Genomic DNA, 13,746 nt, shown 5'->3' on the forward strand with positions numbered 1-13,746 from the left:
CCCATGTACGGTGCTCGACGTCCACATACATAGATATCATGTCGGCCATAGTCTTATTAAGGCGCTCTGTGAGCCCATTCGTTTGGGGGTGGTATGCGGTAGTTTTGCGGTGGTGCGTGTTGCTTAAACGCAAGATCTCTGCCATTAGCTGGGACACGAACGCGGCACCGCGATCTGTGATCAAAACTTCGGGAGCACCGTGATGGAGGACGATGGACTCGACGAAAAACTTCGCTACATCAGCCGCTGTTGCAGAAGGTAAAGCTCGCGATTCGGCATACCGTGTGAGGTAATCTGTAGCAACAGCAATCCAGCGGTGTCCCGAGTTGGACGTAGGAAAAGGTCCGAGCAGGTCCATGCCTACCTGCTGGAACGGAGTCATAGGCGGTGGAATGGGGTGAAGATGTCCTGCGGGTTGTACGGGCGGAGTCTTACGTCTTTGACATTCGCGGCAGGTCGTGGTATAGTGACGAACAGTCTTAGCAAGTTGAGGCCAGTAATACTTGGAACGAATTCGTGCGAGTGTTCGGCTGTATCCCAAATGCCCGGAAGTTGGGTCGTCATGACAGGCGTCCATAATTTCATTACGCAGGTCAGCCGGAATAACCAGTAGCCAAGACCTCGCACTCGCTGCGAAGCTCTTTTTGTATAGCACATTGTTGCAAAGACGTAATGCGGGCAGAACGCGCAAGAAGACGCGTGGAATGGTGCCTTCTTGACCTTCCAGATGGGCGATTACTTCACGGAGTTCAGTGTCGTGTCGCTGCCGCGCTGCCATATCGACCGTGCTTATGGTACCTATAAAAGCATCTTCATACTCGTCGTCTTGACCGTCAGATACTGATTCTATAGGGGCTCTGGAGAGGCAGTCAGCATCTGTGTGCCTGCGACCGGACTTATAAACTATTGTAGCATCGAATTCTTGCAACCGAAGGGCCCACCGTGCAAGTCGTCCTGAAGGGTCTCTCAGAGTGCTGAGCCAACACAGAGAGTGATGGTCGGTAACCACCTGAAATGGGCATCCGTACAAGTAGGGTCTGAACTTATTAATCGCCCAAACTACCGCGAGGCATTCTTTTTCAGTGGTCGAGTAGTTAGTCTCCGCCTTCGATAATGTTCGACTTGCGTAAGCGATTACACGCTCGGTCCCGTTCTGTTTTTGAATGAGCACGGCTCCGAGGCCCTTGTTGCTGGCGTCTGTATGAACTTCAGTCTCGGCGTCCTGGTCAAAATGCCCGAGTACAGGGGAGGTCTGTAAGCTTTGTTTAAGGCGGTCGAATGCACGCTGCTGTTCATCCGACCACTGGAAGGCGACGTTCTCTTTCGTGAGATGAGTAAGCGGTGCAGCGACATGAGAAAAATTGGGAACAAAGCACCTATAGTAAGCACAGAGGCCCAGAAACCTCCGTACGGCGTTCTTGTCCGATGGTGTAGGAAAGGAGGCGACGACGGCTGTTTTATCGGGATCTAGACGAACACCCGCGCTACTGACGACGTGGCCAAAAAATTTTAATTCATCGTAGGCAAACTTGCACTTTGTTGGCTTCAGAGTGAGGCCTGCGCTTCTCATAGCTTGTAGTACTGCTCTCAGGCGAAGAAGATGATCGGAGAACGTGCTTGAGAAGATTACAACATCGTCAAGGTAGACCAGACAAGTTTGCCACTTCAGTCCGGCCAAGATGGTGTCCATAACGCGCTGAAAGGTTGCTGGGGCGGTACAGAGGCCGAACGGCATCACTTTAAACTCATATAGACCATCCGGGGTGATAAAAGCAGTCTTCTCTCGGTCGCGCTCATCCACTTCGATTTGCCAGTAACCACTTTTCAGATCTATAGATGAAAAGTAACGGGCATGTCGTAGATGATCAAGTGCGTCATCAATGCGAGGAAGGGGATAAACATCCTTCTTGGTGACGTTGTTGAGACGGCGATAGTCAACACAGAATCGAAGAGTGCCATCCTTTTTCTTTACTAGTACCACTGGAGCTGCCCATGGGCTGTGCGAGGGTTGGATTATATCGTCGGCCAGCATTTCTTGCACTCGGTTCTGAATAACTTCACGTTCTTTGAAAGAAACTCGGTAAGGCGACTGACGAACAGGGTGAGCAGCGTCATCGGTAATTATTCTGTGTTTGGCAATGGTCGTCTGGCGAACTCCGGATGACGTAGAGAAGCAGTCTTGGAATTCTGCAAGCAGCGCTATCAATTTGGCCCTCTCGCTCACAGAGAGATTAGGTGCAATGCTTACACCCAAAGGTGCATCGTTCTGCTGCGAAGAGGAGGAGAAAGCACCTTCGGACAGGGCAACAACTTGAATAGGGGCGGTAATGTTCTCCATGGTACCGAGAGCCGTGCCTTTCATAAGGCGCTGTGGAGTGCCACAAAAGTTGGTGACTAGGACGTGTACGCAGCCAGTATCCAGCTGCGCGATACCTCGAGCAACACCAAGACCCCGTTCAAGAAGCAGCTGAGCACTTCCTTCCAGCAGAACTTCGCCAGAAGCAACGTGGCCGGACGTGACAGGGAGAAATACGCTAGACTGGGGCGGTACGGTTACGTGCTCCGCCAAGACGCGTGCCGTGCAAACTTGGGGCTTTGTTTGCGCCGAGGTATATCGAGGTTGACGAAGCGTGAGGCGGCGGTCGGTAAAGTCGATTACAGCGCTGCAATCACTCAAAAAATCCATTCCGAGAATAATGTCTCTGGAACATTTCGATAGTACAACAAAGGTAACTGGGCACCTGAGACCGTTAATCTCAATACGAGCAGTGCATCTGCCGATTGGTCTCACGAGGTGGCCTCCAGCGGTTCTGATATCGGGGCCATCCCACTGCATCGTTACCTTGTGAAGTCGGCGGCATAGCTCCCCACTCATAACAGAATAGTCTGCACCAGTGTCAACGAGTGCCGTCACGTCGTATCCGTCGATCACAACATCGAGGTTATTGTACACTGTGGCGCGACGGTCGTCGGAAGCTCCGTCGGGGAGTTCGTCGTGAAGTTCGTCAGAAAGCTCGTCGGAAAGCTTGGCGGGAAGCTCGGCGGGAAGTTCGGCGCGAAGTTCGTCGGGAAGGTCGTCGGGTTGATCGTCGGGTCGCGTGGGGGAGCGGGGCGAAAAACGTGGAGGCTCTTTAACAGGAACGGGTTCGGCAACGTCACCTCCAGACGTCGCCGGGCTTAGTTTTCCCGATGAGGGGACAGGCTTTGCCGTCGATTGCTGCGGCGGGACGGTGTCGAGCGAAGGTCGCGACGTGAAGACCGGTCGGGTGGTGGTGAACGGCGCAGATAATCCGCGATGTCGCGGGGTTGCTCGCCGAACTCCGGGCGGGGAGCATTCCGCTGGAAACCACGAAGACCAAGCTCGCGATAAGGGCAGCGACGGTAGACGTGGCCTGCTTCTCCGCAGTGGAAGCATAGTGGGCGTTGGTCGGTTGTCCTCCACACGTCAGCCTTGCTCATCCATTGCTGCTGCGGACGAAGATCGTACACAGGGGTACGGGGTTGTGCAGGCAAGTACTGTCGACGAACAGGCGGCGGTGGTGGCTGCTGCGGCGGCGGGCGACTAGCAACGGACGCGTAAGTCTCAATGGGCTGAGTAGGGGGCTGAGTAGGTGAAGAAGCAACGGAGCACTGTGGATAAAGGGCACGCTGTACTTCTTCGCGGACAGCATCCGTGAGGGCGCAGGATGCCGTACCATCAGCAGGTGGAAGCAGCTGCCGTATTTCCTCGCGTACAACTTCGCGGATGATCTCGCGTAGGCTTGCGGTGTCGAGGGAACCAACAGGGAAACGAGCAGCTGAAAGGTTCAAAACGCCGGGACCTCCAGCAAGGCGACGATAATGGTCCGCTCGCGTAACCAAGGCTCGCTCGATGTTCGTCGCCTCATTTACAAATTGTGCCACTGTAGTCGGCGGATCACGAATAAGCCCGCCGAAAATGTCACTCTTGACGCCCCGCATGAGTGCACGCACCTTTTTTTCCTCGGTGGCACGGGGGTCGGCACGGGAGCTAAGTCGTAGGACGTCTTGAACAAAACTCGTTACAGTTTCGTCGGGTCGTTGTACTCGTGTTTGCAGAAGGTCTTCTGCTCGCTGTCGCCGATACTGATTGGCGAACGTCCGTCGCAGCTCTTCCCTACAGGTGTCCCAGGATGTAAGGGAGGCTTCGTGGTTTTCGAACCAGTGCCGAGCCGTACTGTCCAGGCAGAAATACAAATTCTGAAGACAGTTTTCGGCATTCCAGCCATTGTGGCGGGCCACACGTTCGTACTGCTCCAGCCAATCCTCCACATCTTCGGAGGCATCGCCATGGAACGTGGCAGCCGCTCGAGGAGCCATCGGTAGGTACACCACGGACGGTGCGAGAAACGAGTCCGTCTGTTGACATTGGGTCGTGGTACTCCGGGCCATTGTAAGTTGTGGAGAGCCGGAGTTCGGCAACAGACCAAATTCAGGAGCAAGTCCTTGAATCGCCGGCTGGCACGTATCTCGGCCTCCTCGTCGAAGGGGCGGCGGCTGAGACTTGGGGGCGAACTCAGAGTAGCGGGTTTTGAGGGGCTGTGTTGCATTTACCCCGCGTCTCCACCAGAATGTCACGGGTTCTATCGCTACCCGGACGGCAGTCCAGAAGGACAGGGTCAAAGGACGGGGTTGAGGCACAGGAGGCAGAGAGCAGGCGCTTCACCAGGCAAAAGCAGCGGCGTCCCAGAACCACGCGCACTCCGCAGAACTTCGTCTTCTTCTCCCTCCAGAACTGACACGGTTAGCGCGGGTTACAATATATCTGACCCGAAATCAAAATTGAAGTAAATTCTAATTTGCATCTTGTGTAGCCACTTTAAATCAAAGTTGTTGTTTTTTCTGTTCTAGCCATGATTTGGGTAACGACATTGTGTAAGCAGAAATTATACTGTATCTGTGTTACTAATCTGAGCATGAGGCTAGTTTGAAATGGTTGAAAAGTCCTATACTTTTGCTCATGAATGTACAGAGTCAGTCACACTTGTCTAGAGCGCTCGAGCGATGCGCCATAGAGCAAACACAGCGAAATCATAGCGGAGCTGCTTTGTTGGGGCCAGCACGGTTGCACCTGTGTGGTTTGAATGACTCTGCGGCTACACTGGGATGCAGGTTCTACCACCAAAAGTGAATACTTGATTTATATCACTTTATGTTCATCAAAGAATGTCGCTCGAGTGCTCTATACAAGTGTGATTGACTCTGTACTAACTGTTAATGTAAAATGAAGCACTAACAAGAGGGTGTAAAAGGGAACAACAAAAAAAAAACCTTTAGATGATAAGAGAAGGAATACTAGAGCACTTGATATTTTACGTCTTTACGTTTTACGTTTTGAAGGCCATTACGTGGAAATAATAATGGATCTGTGGTGTATATCCCCTCCTGCAGCCTTTGTTTTTGTATTTCCGTTTTCGCCTGCCAGTTTGTGTTTCATTTGATGCTGACAGTGCATTCAGTTGTACCGCAAAGAACAAAAAGTCAGTGAGGTGCTGATGACTGGTGTAACACGTTGCAGACGCAGCTGGTGCAGCGCAGAGCCCAGCCTGCTTCGAGTCATCCCGAGCACAGGCAGTCCTTTCCAACAGCCAGCACGCCAGCCAACATCGACATGTCCTGTTCAGTGCCTGAACTCAACCTCCCGCGCTCCAGTTCTCCGGCCGATGGCATCAGCCAGGCATCGTCCTCGTCTGACGAGAACCTTTCTGCCAACGCTGCCAGCGATGAGGCATTAGGTGAGTATTCGTTGGCCCGTTTCCTGGGAGCCTTTAATTACACAGAGAGCTGTATTGTTAACGGGCTGTATTGCCTCTACTGGGTAAATAGTTGGGCCTCTGGTTTTCAGAGTTTACATAAAGGTGGCATTCGTTGTCGATGTCAGGTTCCATCTATGCTCCTGATTGAGCAGATCAGGGTGCAAATCACAAGTTTCAGAATATGAAAGAGCACTGAACAAGGGTTGAGAGGGAGCCTCAGTTCACAAGCTGAGCCAGCGTTTCAACAAAGGGACCTGTCTTCATTATCCATATGACGAAGACAGGTTCCTTTGTCGAAATGGCTCGGCTTGTGAACTGAGGCTCTCCCTCTGCCCTTGTTTAGTGGAATAATGAGGAAGAGAAGTCCCCTTGCTGAAACACTGGCTCGGTTTGCGAACTGAGGCTCCTCCTTAATCCTTTTTCAATGTTCTTTCATACTGTGTAGCCATCGTCTTCCTCTCATTCTACTCTAGTTTCAGAATAGTAGTTCCTCAGGAGTGCTTGCAGGCACTCATTTCTGATGCACATTTGCATGTGCATCTTTCTGAATGCAGATGTGTCGTCGACAGCTGACTGGACGGCTCCCGCCTGGCTGGTGCTGGGTGAGAGCGTCATGATCAGTCCGTACAACAAGACCGGTGTGGTCGCTTTTCTGGGGCCAACACAGTTCTCGCCTGGGCTTTGGGTCGGCGTTGAGCTGGACACGCCAACAGGTACGTCAACCTCTCACAGCTGAGGATATGCCAAAGTGTTTCTAATCATGTTGTGGTGAGCCTCGCTGCAGTCTGTTTGTTTGATTGTGTTAAAGGCTTCTTTTTAGAACTTGAATTAGGCCATTTTACAGTGTACTCTGGGTCATTTTTAAGACATGCTCTTTGTTTTCATTGCTTCTGTTTAATGTCATTGCAGGTTTTGACACCTCACACACACTGATTTCTTACAGCTGTTACGTTACACAGTAGCCGACGGGTAATTCGGACTCCAATAATTCGGACTTGTAGGATATTTCGGACTTCAGTGAGGCACCGTCAGTCACCCCATAGAAGCGCATACATATTCGCGACGGATATTTCGGACTTTAAAAGTCCGAAAGTTCGATTTTTCGGACTAATTTCAGTCCCCTGCAGGCCAAAATCTGCCATCTTATCGGCTTTTCGCCGGCGCAACAAGCGCCATCTTGGATTGAGGTGGATTGGCTCTGCAGTTGGATTGGCTTGACATGGTTTCGGTGCCCCATTTTTGCCAGGAGAGGCCCCTGCAATCTCTGCCACTTCGAGGTGGCAGTCGGATTGTCATCGCCGTCAACCTGCTTTTGTCGCCAACGCTGACGCGGGCAGCTATCTCTTTGTGCTTTGTCTCATACGTCCGCCGTGTTGTCACACGAGTTTCTCCGACCGCGTCAACCGAGTGGCGCGCCGTCAATCCTTTGGCCGTTTTGTGATTGCGTCCGGCGGTGGAACCGCCGGACGCAATCCACGTTCCGCGAGTTTGTTGAAGTGGACGACGGCCTTGATATGTTTGCGGACCTCACGGACGACGAACTTGTACGCCAGGTTCTTCAACCTGAAGACGAGTCGAACTCCGACGACGACTCGGGCGGCCTACCACAGCCATCGCTTGCACAAATTACGAACGCTGTGAACTTGCTGTCTAGCGTGTACAGCGAAACGACAACTTTGGCGCAAATATAAGCGCAAATCGTCGCCAGCAAAAGAAATTTGAGGCAAGGTAAAATCGGCGACTTTTTTAAGCCGATTTCCTCTGAATAAAGTGATTTTTTGTGCTTCACGGATTTTTCGGACTGTTCGATTATTCGGACCATTTTCCGGGTCCCTTCAAGTCCGAAAAAACGGTCGGCGACTGTACACACAGTTAGATTAGGAAAAGTGTGTTAATTCAAAATGGACAATAATTTCATAGCAAATTGCATCCAGTTCTGAGTGACCTTTCCGTACTAGAGTTTTTCTCCCCATTGGTCATTGGTATGATTAATCGTGGATTACATTAACATAGGTGTAATGCTTACCTTGCTGAGCACATCAAGTAAGTTTTGTTAGGGCCTGCGAAATGTTGAAAAAAAAACAGTTAGTGGTGTTTTTCTGGATGCCTTTGCTCTTACAACATAAATGTTGCACGAAGCCTTTTACATCGCCTGCATCTCTTATTTGGTGTTGGGGGGGAAATTTCGGCAGTGAAGGCATGTTCAAGAAGTTGAAGCAAGGCAAGCTTTTCTGGCCAAGTCCTCCAAACTGATGCAAAGTTTCCGCGGGACTGCCTGGCATTTTGTCGCGCAACATGTTGTTTTGAACTCGGTGCATTACAGATTTGACAGGATTGCTTCCTTTTAGTACATTGTCACCGACGCAGCCTAGTTTTCTCAAGTGCAGTGCAGTAGCGTCGGCAGAAGTGGCAGTGAACTGACCGAGAGCACCCCACCCACAAACTGTTTTCTTTGTTGTGTGGTTGTTGCAGGACGCAATGACGGCACCGTGGGAGGTGTGCGTTACTTTGAGTGCAAGCAAAAGTATGGGGTGTTTGTGAGGCCGGACAAGCTGGTGCTGGACAAGAGGGGTCGTATGGTGCGCCAAGGGCGGGCTTCGGCGGCCGCCAATGCTTCCTCCAAGGGTGAGTTTCGTGAGACTTTCCCTGCATGAATTTCATCATGGCAGGGCACTGGTTCTGCTTTGGCCCTTCGCAGCTTTTACCTTTTCTCTGGAAATGACAGTCTGGGTGACTTCTTGTGACTTTTCTGCGAAAAGAGAGGCACAAATAAGGTGGTGTAGTGATTAAACGAGTTGCACAGAGAATGTATGCCTATTAAAATCTATTGAAGAGCCATTGGTCCAATATCGGTATTGTGTTGGAAATATCTGGCCCAACGTGGGACCAATGCATTGTCATCACAGGGCCAGTCTGGGACAGGTAGGAGCCATTAAGGGGTACTGTGAGGAGGATCTTTAATACACAATCACCACCAAATAGCTGCATCGGTGGAACCAAAAAAAGGAAACACAACCAGACCAGCCTAATTAGGTACACATTTTTATCCACACACCTATAACGAGATGAGAGAGACTAACAGACAAAGATTATCGGAAGTCACCGGCCAAACGACAAGTCTGATCACCTTGTCCCCGTCGGGCTCCGTCTTTCATGTGCCTAATTGTCGTATTCAAAATTTGATGCTTTATTTGTATCTACTTGTATGTCTAGTTTTCTGTGCCATCCTGAAGTTTTATTGCTGGAATCCACCAAGAAATACTTTTAAAAAATTGTATTGTAACCTACTTAGAATTCGGAATATCAGGGAATTGTGCATACAATTGGTGTCTTTCCTCCTTCTGGTTTTCTGTCTGATGATCATATTGTGAAGCAGATTTCTTCACAACTGTTTCATGATCTATTTTGACACCGTCTGTTTTGTTGCCCATGATTGTTGCCCACGGGTGCCTCATATGATGGCTCGTTGGTGTCCTTTGATGCTTTGCCCCGTTGCACCTAGGCACTGTAAGAAAGCAGCTGTGGTGGGTGAGCGCTGCTGATCAGCTTTTCACGTTGCGAGCGCTTGTTAGATAATGTCCGGTTGATCACAAAACGTATTATAGGCCACATTTTGTCAAAATTTCGAATGCAGTAACTGGAAAATTGTGTTATCCGAGAATGTACTATTAATCGGGAGAAAAATAGTGTAACTTTATGGGAGATGTTTTACTGACTGCAATTTTGGATGTATTAAACGGGAATTCGTATGAACTGGGGACGTATCAACAAGGTACTACTGTACTTTAGTGACCATTATTCAGTCTTCATAGCAATAAAAGAGCAAAATAAAGAATGCTGAGCGCAGTCTAACACCTATGTCTAACATTGGGTTCGCTGTCATAACCTGGCATAATAACGTTAAGCCACCGCTAATTTTCATTGATAACTTCTTTTCATTAACCATTTTCGCATGATTGTAACCCGCTTCACATGCAAGAAAGTGTCTTTACTCAATAAATGTCGGCTGATAGTTGAGTGTCCTGTTGCGTGTCATTCTCTCTTTGTGCGCCATCATTGAAAGTTGGTCCTTTAAAATAATTGCTTGGCGAAATAGTTGCTCTAGGATTTGTGCTTATTTCTTTACTGCAGATGTCAATTAGCGCTCTTTCATAGCCCTGGGCACTAGTGGATGGGTCATTTCAAGCACTTCATTGCCTTGCTGCATCCCTGCAGGCAGTGGACGGGACAGCATAATGTCTCGAAGCATGGGCAGTCTGCAAGCAGCCCAGGGCAGCCGAACCTTGCTGGGGTCGACAGAAAATGTCGCAAGACGCAGCAGTGGCATTTCCGAGGCAGTTCGTTCCAGCACTGGTTCTAGGTCCAATGCTGGCCGCTCTTACAAGTGAGAGTGCAGCAGCCGCAGCAAACTGAGAAGACCGGCCAGGCGCGTCTGCCAACAAAACTTGCGCTGTTATTCGTGACCGCCCCGTCAATCAAGCACCCCACCCCTTCCTGCCATTCCCTATGGCTACAACGGTCACTTCGAGGCATTTCGTTTTTTGTTTTGTTTTTGTGCCTTCAGGCATGTCTTCGTTTCGGTGTTTCATTTGCTCACTTTACCGAAGGAAGGGGCTAGCATCGGGCTTTCCTGCGACAGAACTGCATTGTACAATATGTCGACAGCAGCAGGATGGATCTGCAGCTATTGCCATTGTGCGGAAGGCTGTGTCTGTCTGTCAGTAAAGGGGGGGGGGGAGGAGTGAGGGGGCAGTATCGGTATGTCACCCTTTGTACATGTTTCTTTGCATTTGTTCATCATGGAATACCGGTCCCAGCCTTGATTGTTTTTTGGGGGGGTTTGTGCTTTCCCTTTCTTGCTTCTTCCCGGGGCAGTTGTAATCATTTTTGCAAATCCTCGAAGTTTTAGCTCCTTTCACAATGTCCACACTGTGGTAAGCGGGACACGCAAGTCATTACAGCTACAGTGGCTGTCCCCTGTTGCCTAATCTTCCCTCAACTTTTTATTCCCTGTTGTGATTTGTCGCCATTAATCATTGCGACTTCTTCACAACCAGGAGCCCTGCTGTTCATATGTGTATTTCATTCGGGTTTCACTGCATGTTCTGCTGGAATGGTTGCATGGAAACAAAATATGAAGAAGGCTTTTAGGCGGTTTTAAAAGCAAGTGTGCAGTTCAGAGGAGAGTAACTGATGGCTGAATAGCATCTTGCCCTCTTTTAGATTTCTACTACTTTTTACATTAATGTGCAAGCTTTTAAAAACGCATTTCTTCTTGGGTCGAACATTCTGTTGTGATCAACGTATGTATGAACGGTCTGTTACTGAATTTTTTTTTTGTTCTTTTTTTCTTGGGCAGATGATGAGTTCCTGTTTCAAGTAAGCCTGTTGTCTGTAGGTGCATTTCTTTTTGACGTAGCTCTGTTTTGTTCCAAAGATTTCTAGGTATTTTTCTTTTGTTAAACTGTTTTGTTTGGTTGTATATTACAGAGGTATATATTATCTGCAAATAGCATAGCTAGATATATACACACGCATATGTGTAAATGGCACATAAGTAGGTTTCGCATGCAGTTTTATCTTTACATCCACCATGCTCTTGAAATGTACTATAGAAGAGAGAAAAAGAGGTGTGTGTGGAGGTGTAGGCATTTGCATTGAAGGTGAGAGCGCAAGTGTCTGCACCTTCTCTTTTTAACTTGTTTTCGTCGCACTTTTTAGCACGTTGTTTCCAAGGCACACCGGTGTGATATTGAGGAACAGTGGCTTCAATTTTCCTCTCCTTGAAGGCCATCTTTTCTGTTCCTCAGCTTTCCTTTCCATCCATGATTATTGGCGCACTAGCCAAGTTGTTTACTTTCTCATTTCATGGGTGAAGAAATTGCGACATTATTGTACACATTTTGTTGGGGCCATGGTTTTGGTCTTGGCTGATTGATTGCATTGCAGTTGATCAATTGACTGGCATTTTGAGTGGTGCACATGTAAAAAAAGAAAAGAAAAACAAACAAGCCTACTGAGCCTGATTGTAGGAAATGCTAAGCTTTTTTTGAAGAACTCAATTTTATCTGCTTTGCTGGAGTTGCTGCAATGAAGGCTTGTCGCAGATTGTTACCTCCGGAATGTTTTGTGGAAAAAAAAATGGAGGGAGGAGTGAAGCGCCACATTGCTTTGCAGAACTCCAGCAGTAGCGCAGACTCAAGCAATACAGAAAGCTGGCGACTATCGTGTATGAAAACGGAAGACTTTTGTTTGAATTCAGTTGCATTTCAACTGAAGAAAGTTTCCGAAAACTGCCTGGAAGGAGCTCACATTGATGTAAGGCTTGTTGTGCATTCCCCCAAGAGAAACATTCCATGACATAAGTGGTGCACACCTGGAGGTTATTGACCTGCGCCTGCTTGTTCAGACAAGCCTACCCTCTGTTCAGCGCAGACTGCTCGCTGCCTGTTTGGTTGTGTGAGAGTGGACGGTCTTCTGGCAACCAGAGCTTTGTCCCTGCCAAGCTTTAGGCATGCCACCCGGTACTAGAATGTCACACAAGGGTTGTGCTCTGGGCCACGCACTGTCTTCAACAAAGGCCCAGGCCCATTTAAGGCCTACCCATATTTTAACTGTTTTCCTACACTACACAGCGGCCATGTTTCGGGGAGTTACGTTCCTGAGGCATGTGTGAAACTAGCCTTAAATGAGCCTGAGACATAGCCATATAAAAGCATCAAATTGATTGTCTCCCCAAGTCATTAAAAATGAATGGAATCAGACTTTTTCATACTTGCTCTGTGTTTTGCGAGGGACGCTTTGTTCTTTGGTGCCTGTCATCAAGTGCAGCCTGCTTTCTTAAGAGGCCATGTGTTTCAGTGTCCTTTATGTATTGGTTACACTGCTGTCATCGGTCACTTATATCGGTCACTTATATTTTTTTACCTTTGTTCTAGCCCCTTTATTTTCATTCCCCCAGAAGTGCTAGTCTAGAGAGCGAGGCAGAGTGGCTTTTGAAGCTGCCCACCTAGCTGTATTTATTGGGCTTATACCGACTTGGTTGTGATTGTCTCACAGGCTGCCTGTTACGGTCACGTCTTGTTGTCCTAGCTTCTCCTTGCATGTAGGACACCCTGATAGGCTTGTCGACGACCGACAGGGTTTCCTGTGCCCTACTGTGTCCAGTAAGTCCAAGTAGGGGCACACCTCGCTGTTTAGCTGCTAGGGACAGACGTTATGTGGAAAAAAAAAAAAAAGAATCATTCTTTTCTCACAGTGGGCAGTTTGTTTTTTCTCCTCTCCTAGCCTTCTCTGATGACAGTCGTGCAGTTCACAAGTGAGCGAGAGATAGTCTCCAGTTGTAATCAAAATATAAACCTGATCATTCTTTTTGGTGCACGTCTATGGTGACTTAAAAAGTGTACATGTTGCTGAAGGGTCCTCGCTGCTGGCTACTAAGTCCGTCAGATTTGGTCAAAGATCCTTGTAGAATAAAATACCTACAACATAGTTTGAAATGGCTCTGTTTGATTTCTTTTCCTTAACACTGGCACATAAACAAGAAACGAGACCACTGCTATTTACCCTTAGTACATTTACATATCTAGGAACACACACCTTCCATAGGTTTCAGGAAAATGTACATCAGTGTATATTTGTAACAGGACATATCTGCAGGACTTTCAACTTTTCATTAACCAAGGCTGACACCACCCATGTTCGCCCAAAAATTGCATTACAGAGAAGAATCCTTCATATCTACTTTGTCACCGTGGCATTGCTCAAGCATGTGATAGCAAAACTTGTGTTCAAAGGACAAAGACAATCGGCCTACCCTGAAAGGCATTCACCATTCTGTGCCAGAAGAAATTGGCTGTGCCATCTAAGTAGAAGTGAGCAAAATTGTGCCAAGTTCGCCAAAACAATTGGCTCGGGCGGTGATACCATAATTTGGGTTATGGCAGTTTAAATGTTGGAAGAATAGGTTGAA

General features: G+C 48.5%; 1 protein-coding gene across 1 annotated transcript in view; it reads left to right on the top strand.

Annotated features, from left to right (window-relative positions):
- Khc-73 (Kinesin heavy chain 73) overlaps positions 1-13,265 on the top strand; it is a 100,758-nt gene extending 87,493 nt beyond the window's left edge. Inside the window, exons 36-39 of the mRNA XM_084582570.1 lie at positions 5,537-5,753; positions 6,329-6,487; positions 8,247-8,399; positions 9,990-13,265. Coding sequence (XP_084438696.1) covers positions 5,537-5,753; positions 6,329-6,487; positions 8,247-8,399; positions 9,990-10,162 — 702 coding nt within the window. The 3' untranslated portion in view covers positions 10,163-13,265. The remainder of the gene's footprint in view (positions 1-5,536; positions 5,754-6,328; positions 6,488-8,246; positions 8,400-9,989) is intronic.
- The last annotated feature ends 481 nt before the right edge of the window (positions 13,266-13,746 follow it).

Source organism: Amblyomma maculatum, chromosome 10 (genome assembly GCF_055883805.1).
Source record: "Amblyomma maculatum isolate TAMU_Amacu chromosome 10, ASM5588380v1, whole genome shotgun sequence".
Classification (NCBI taxonomy): domain Eukaryota; kingdom Metazoa; phylum Arthropoda; class Arachnida; order Ixodida; family Ixodidae; genus Amblyomma; species Amblyomma maculatum.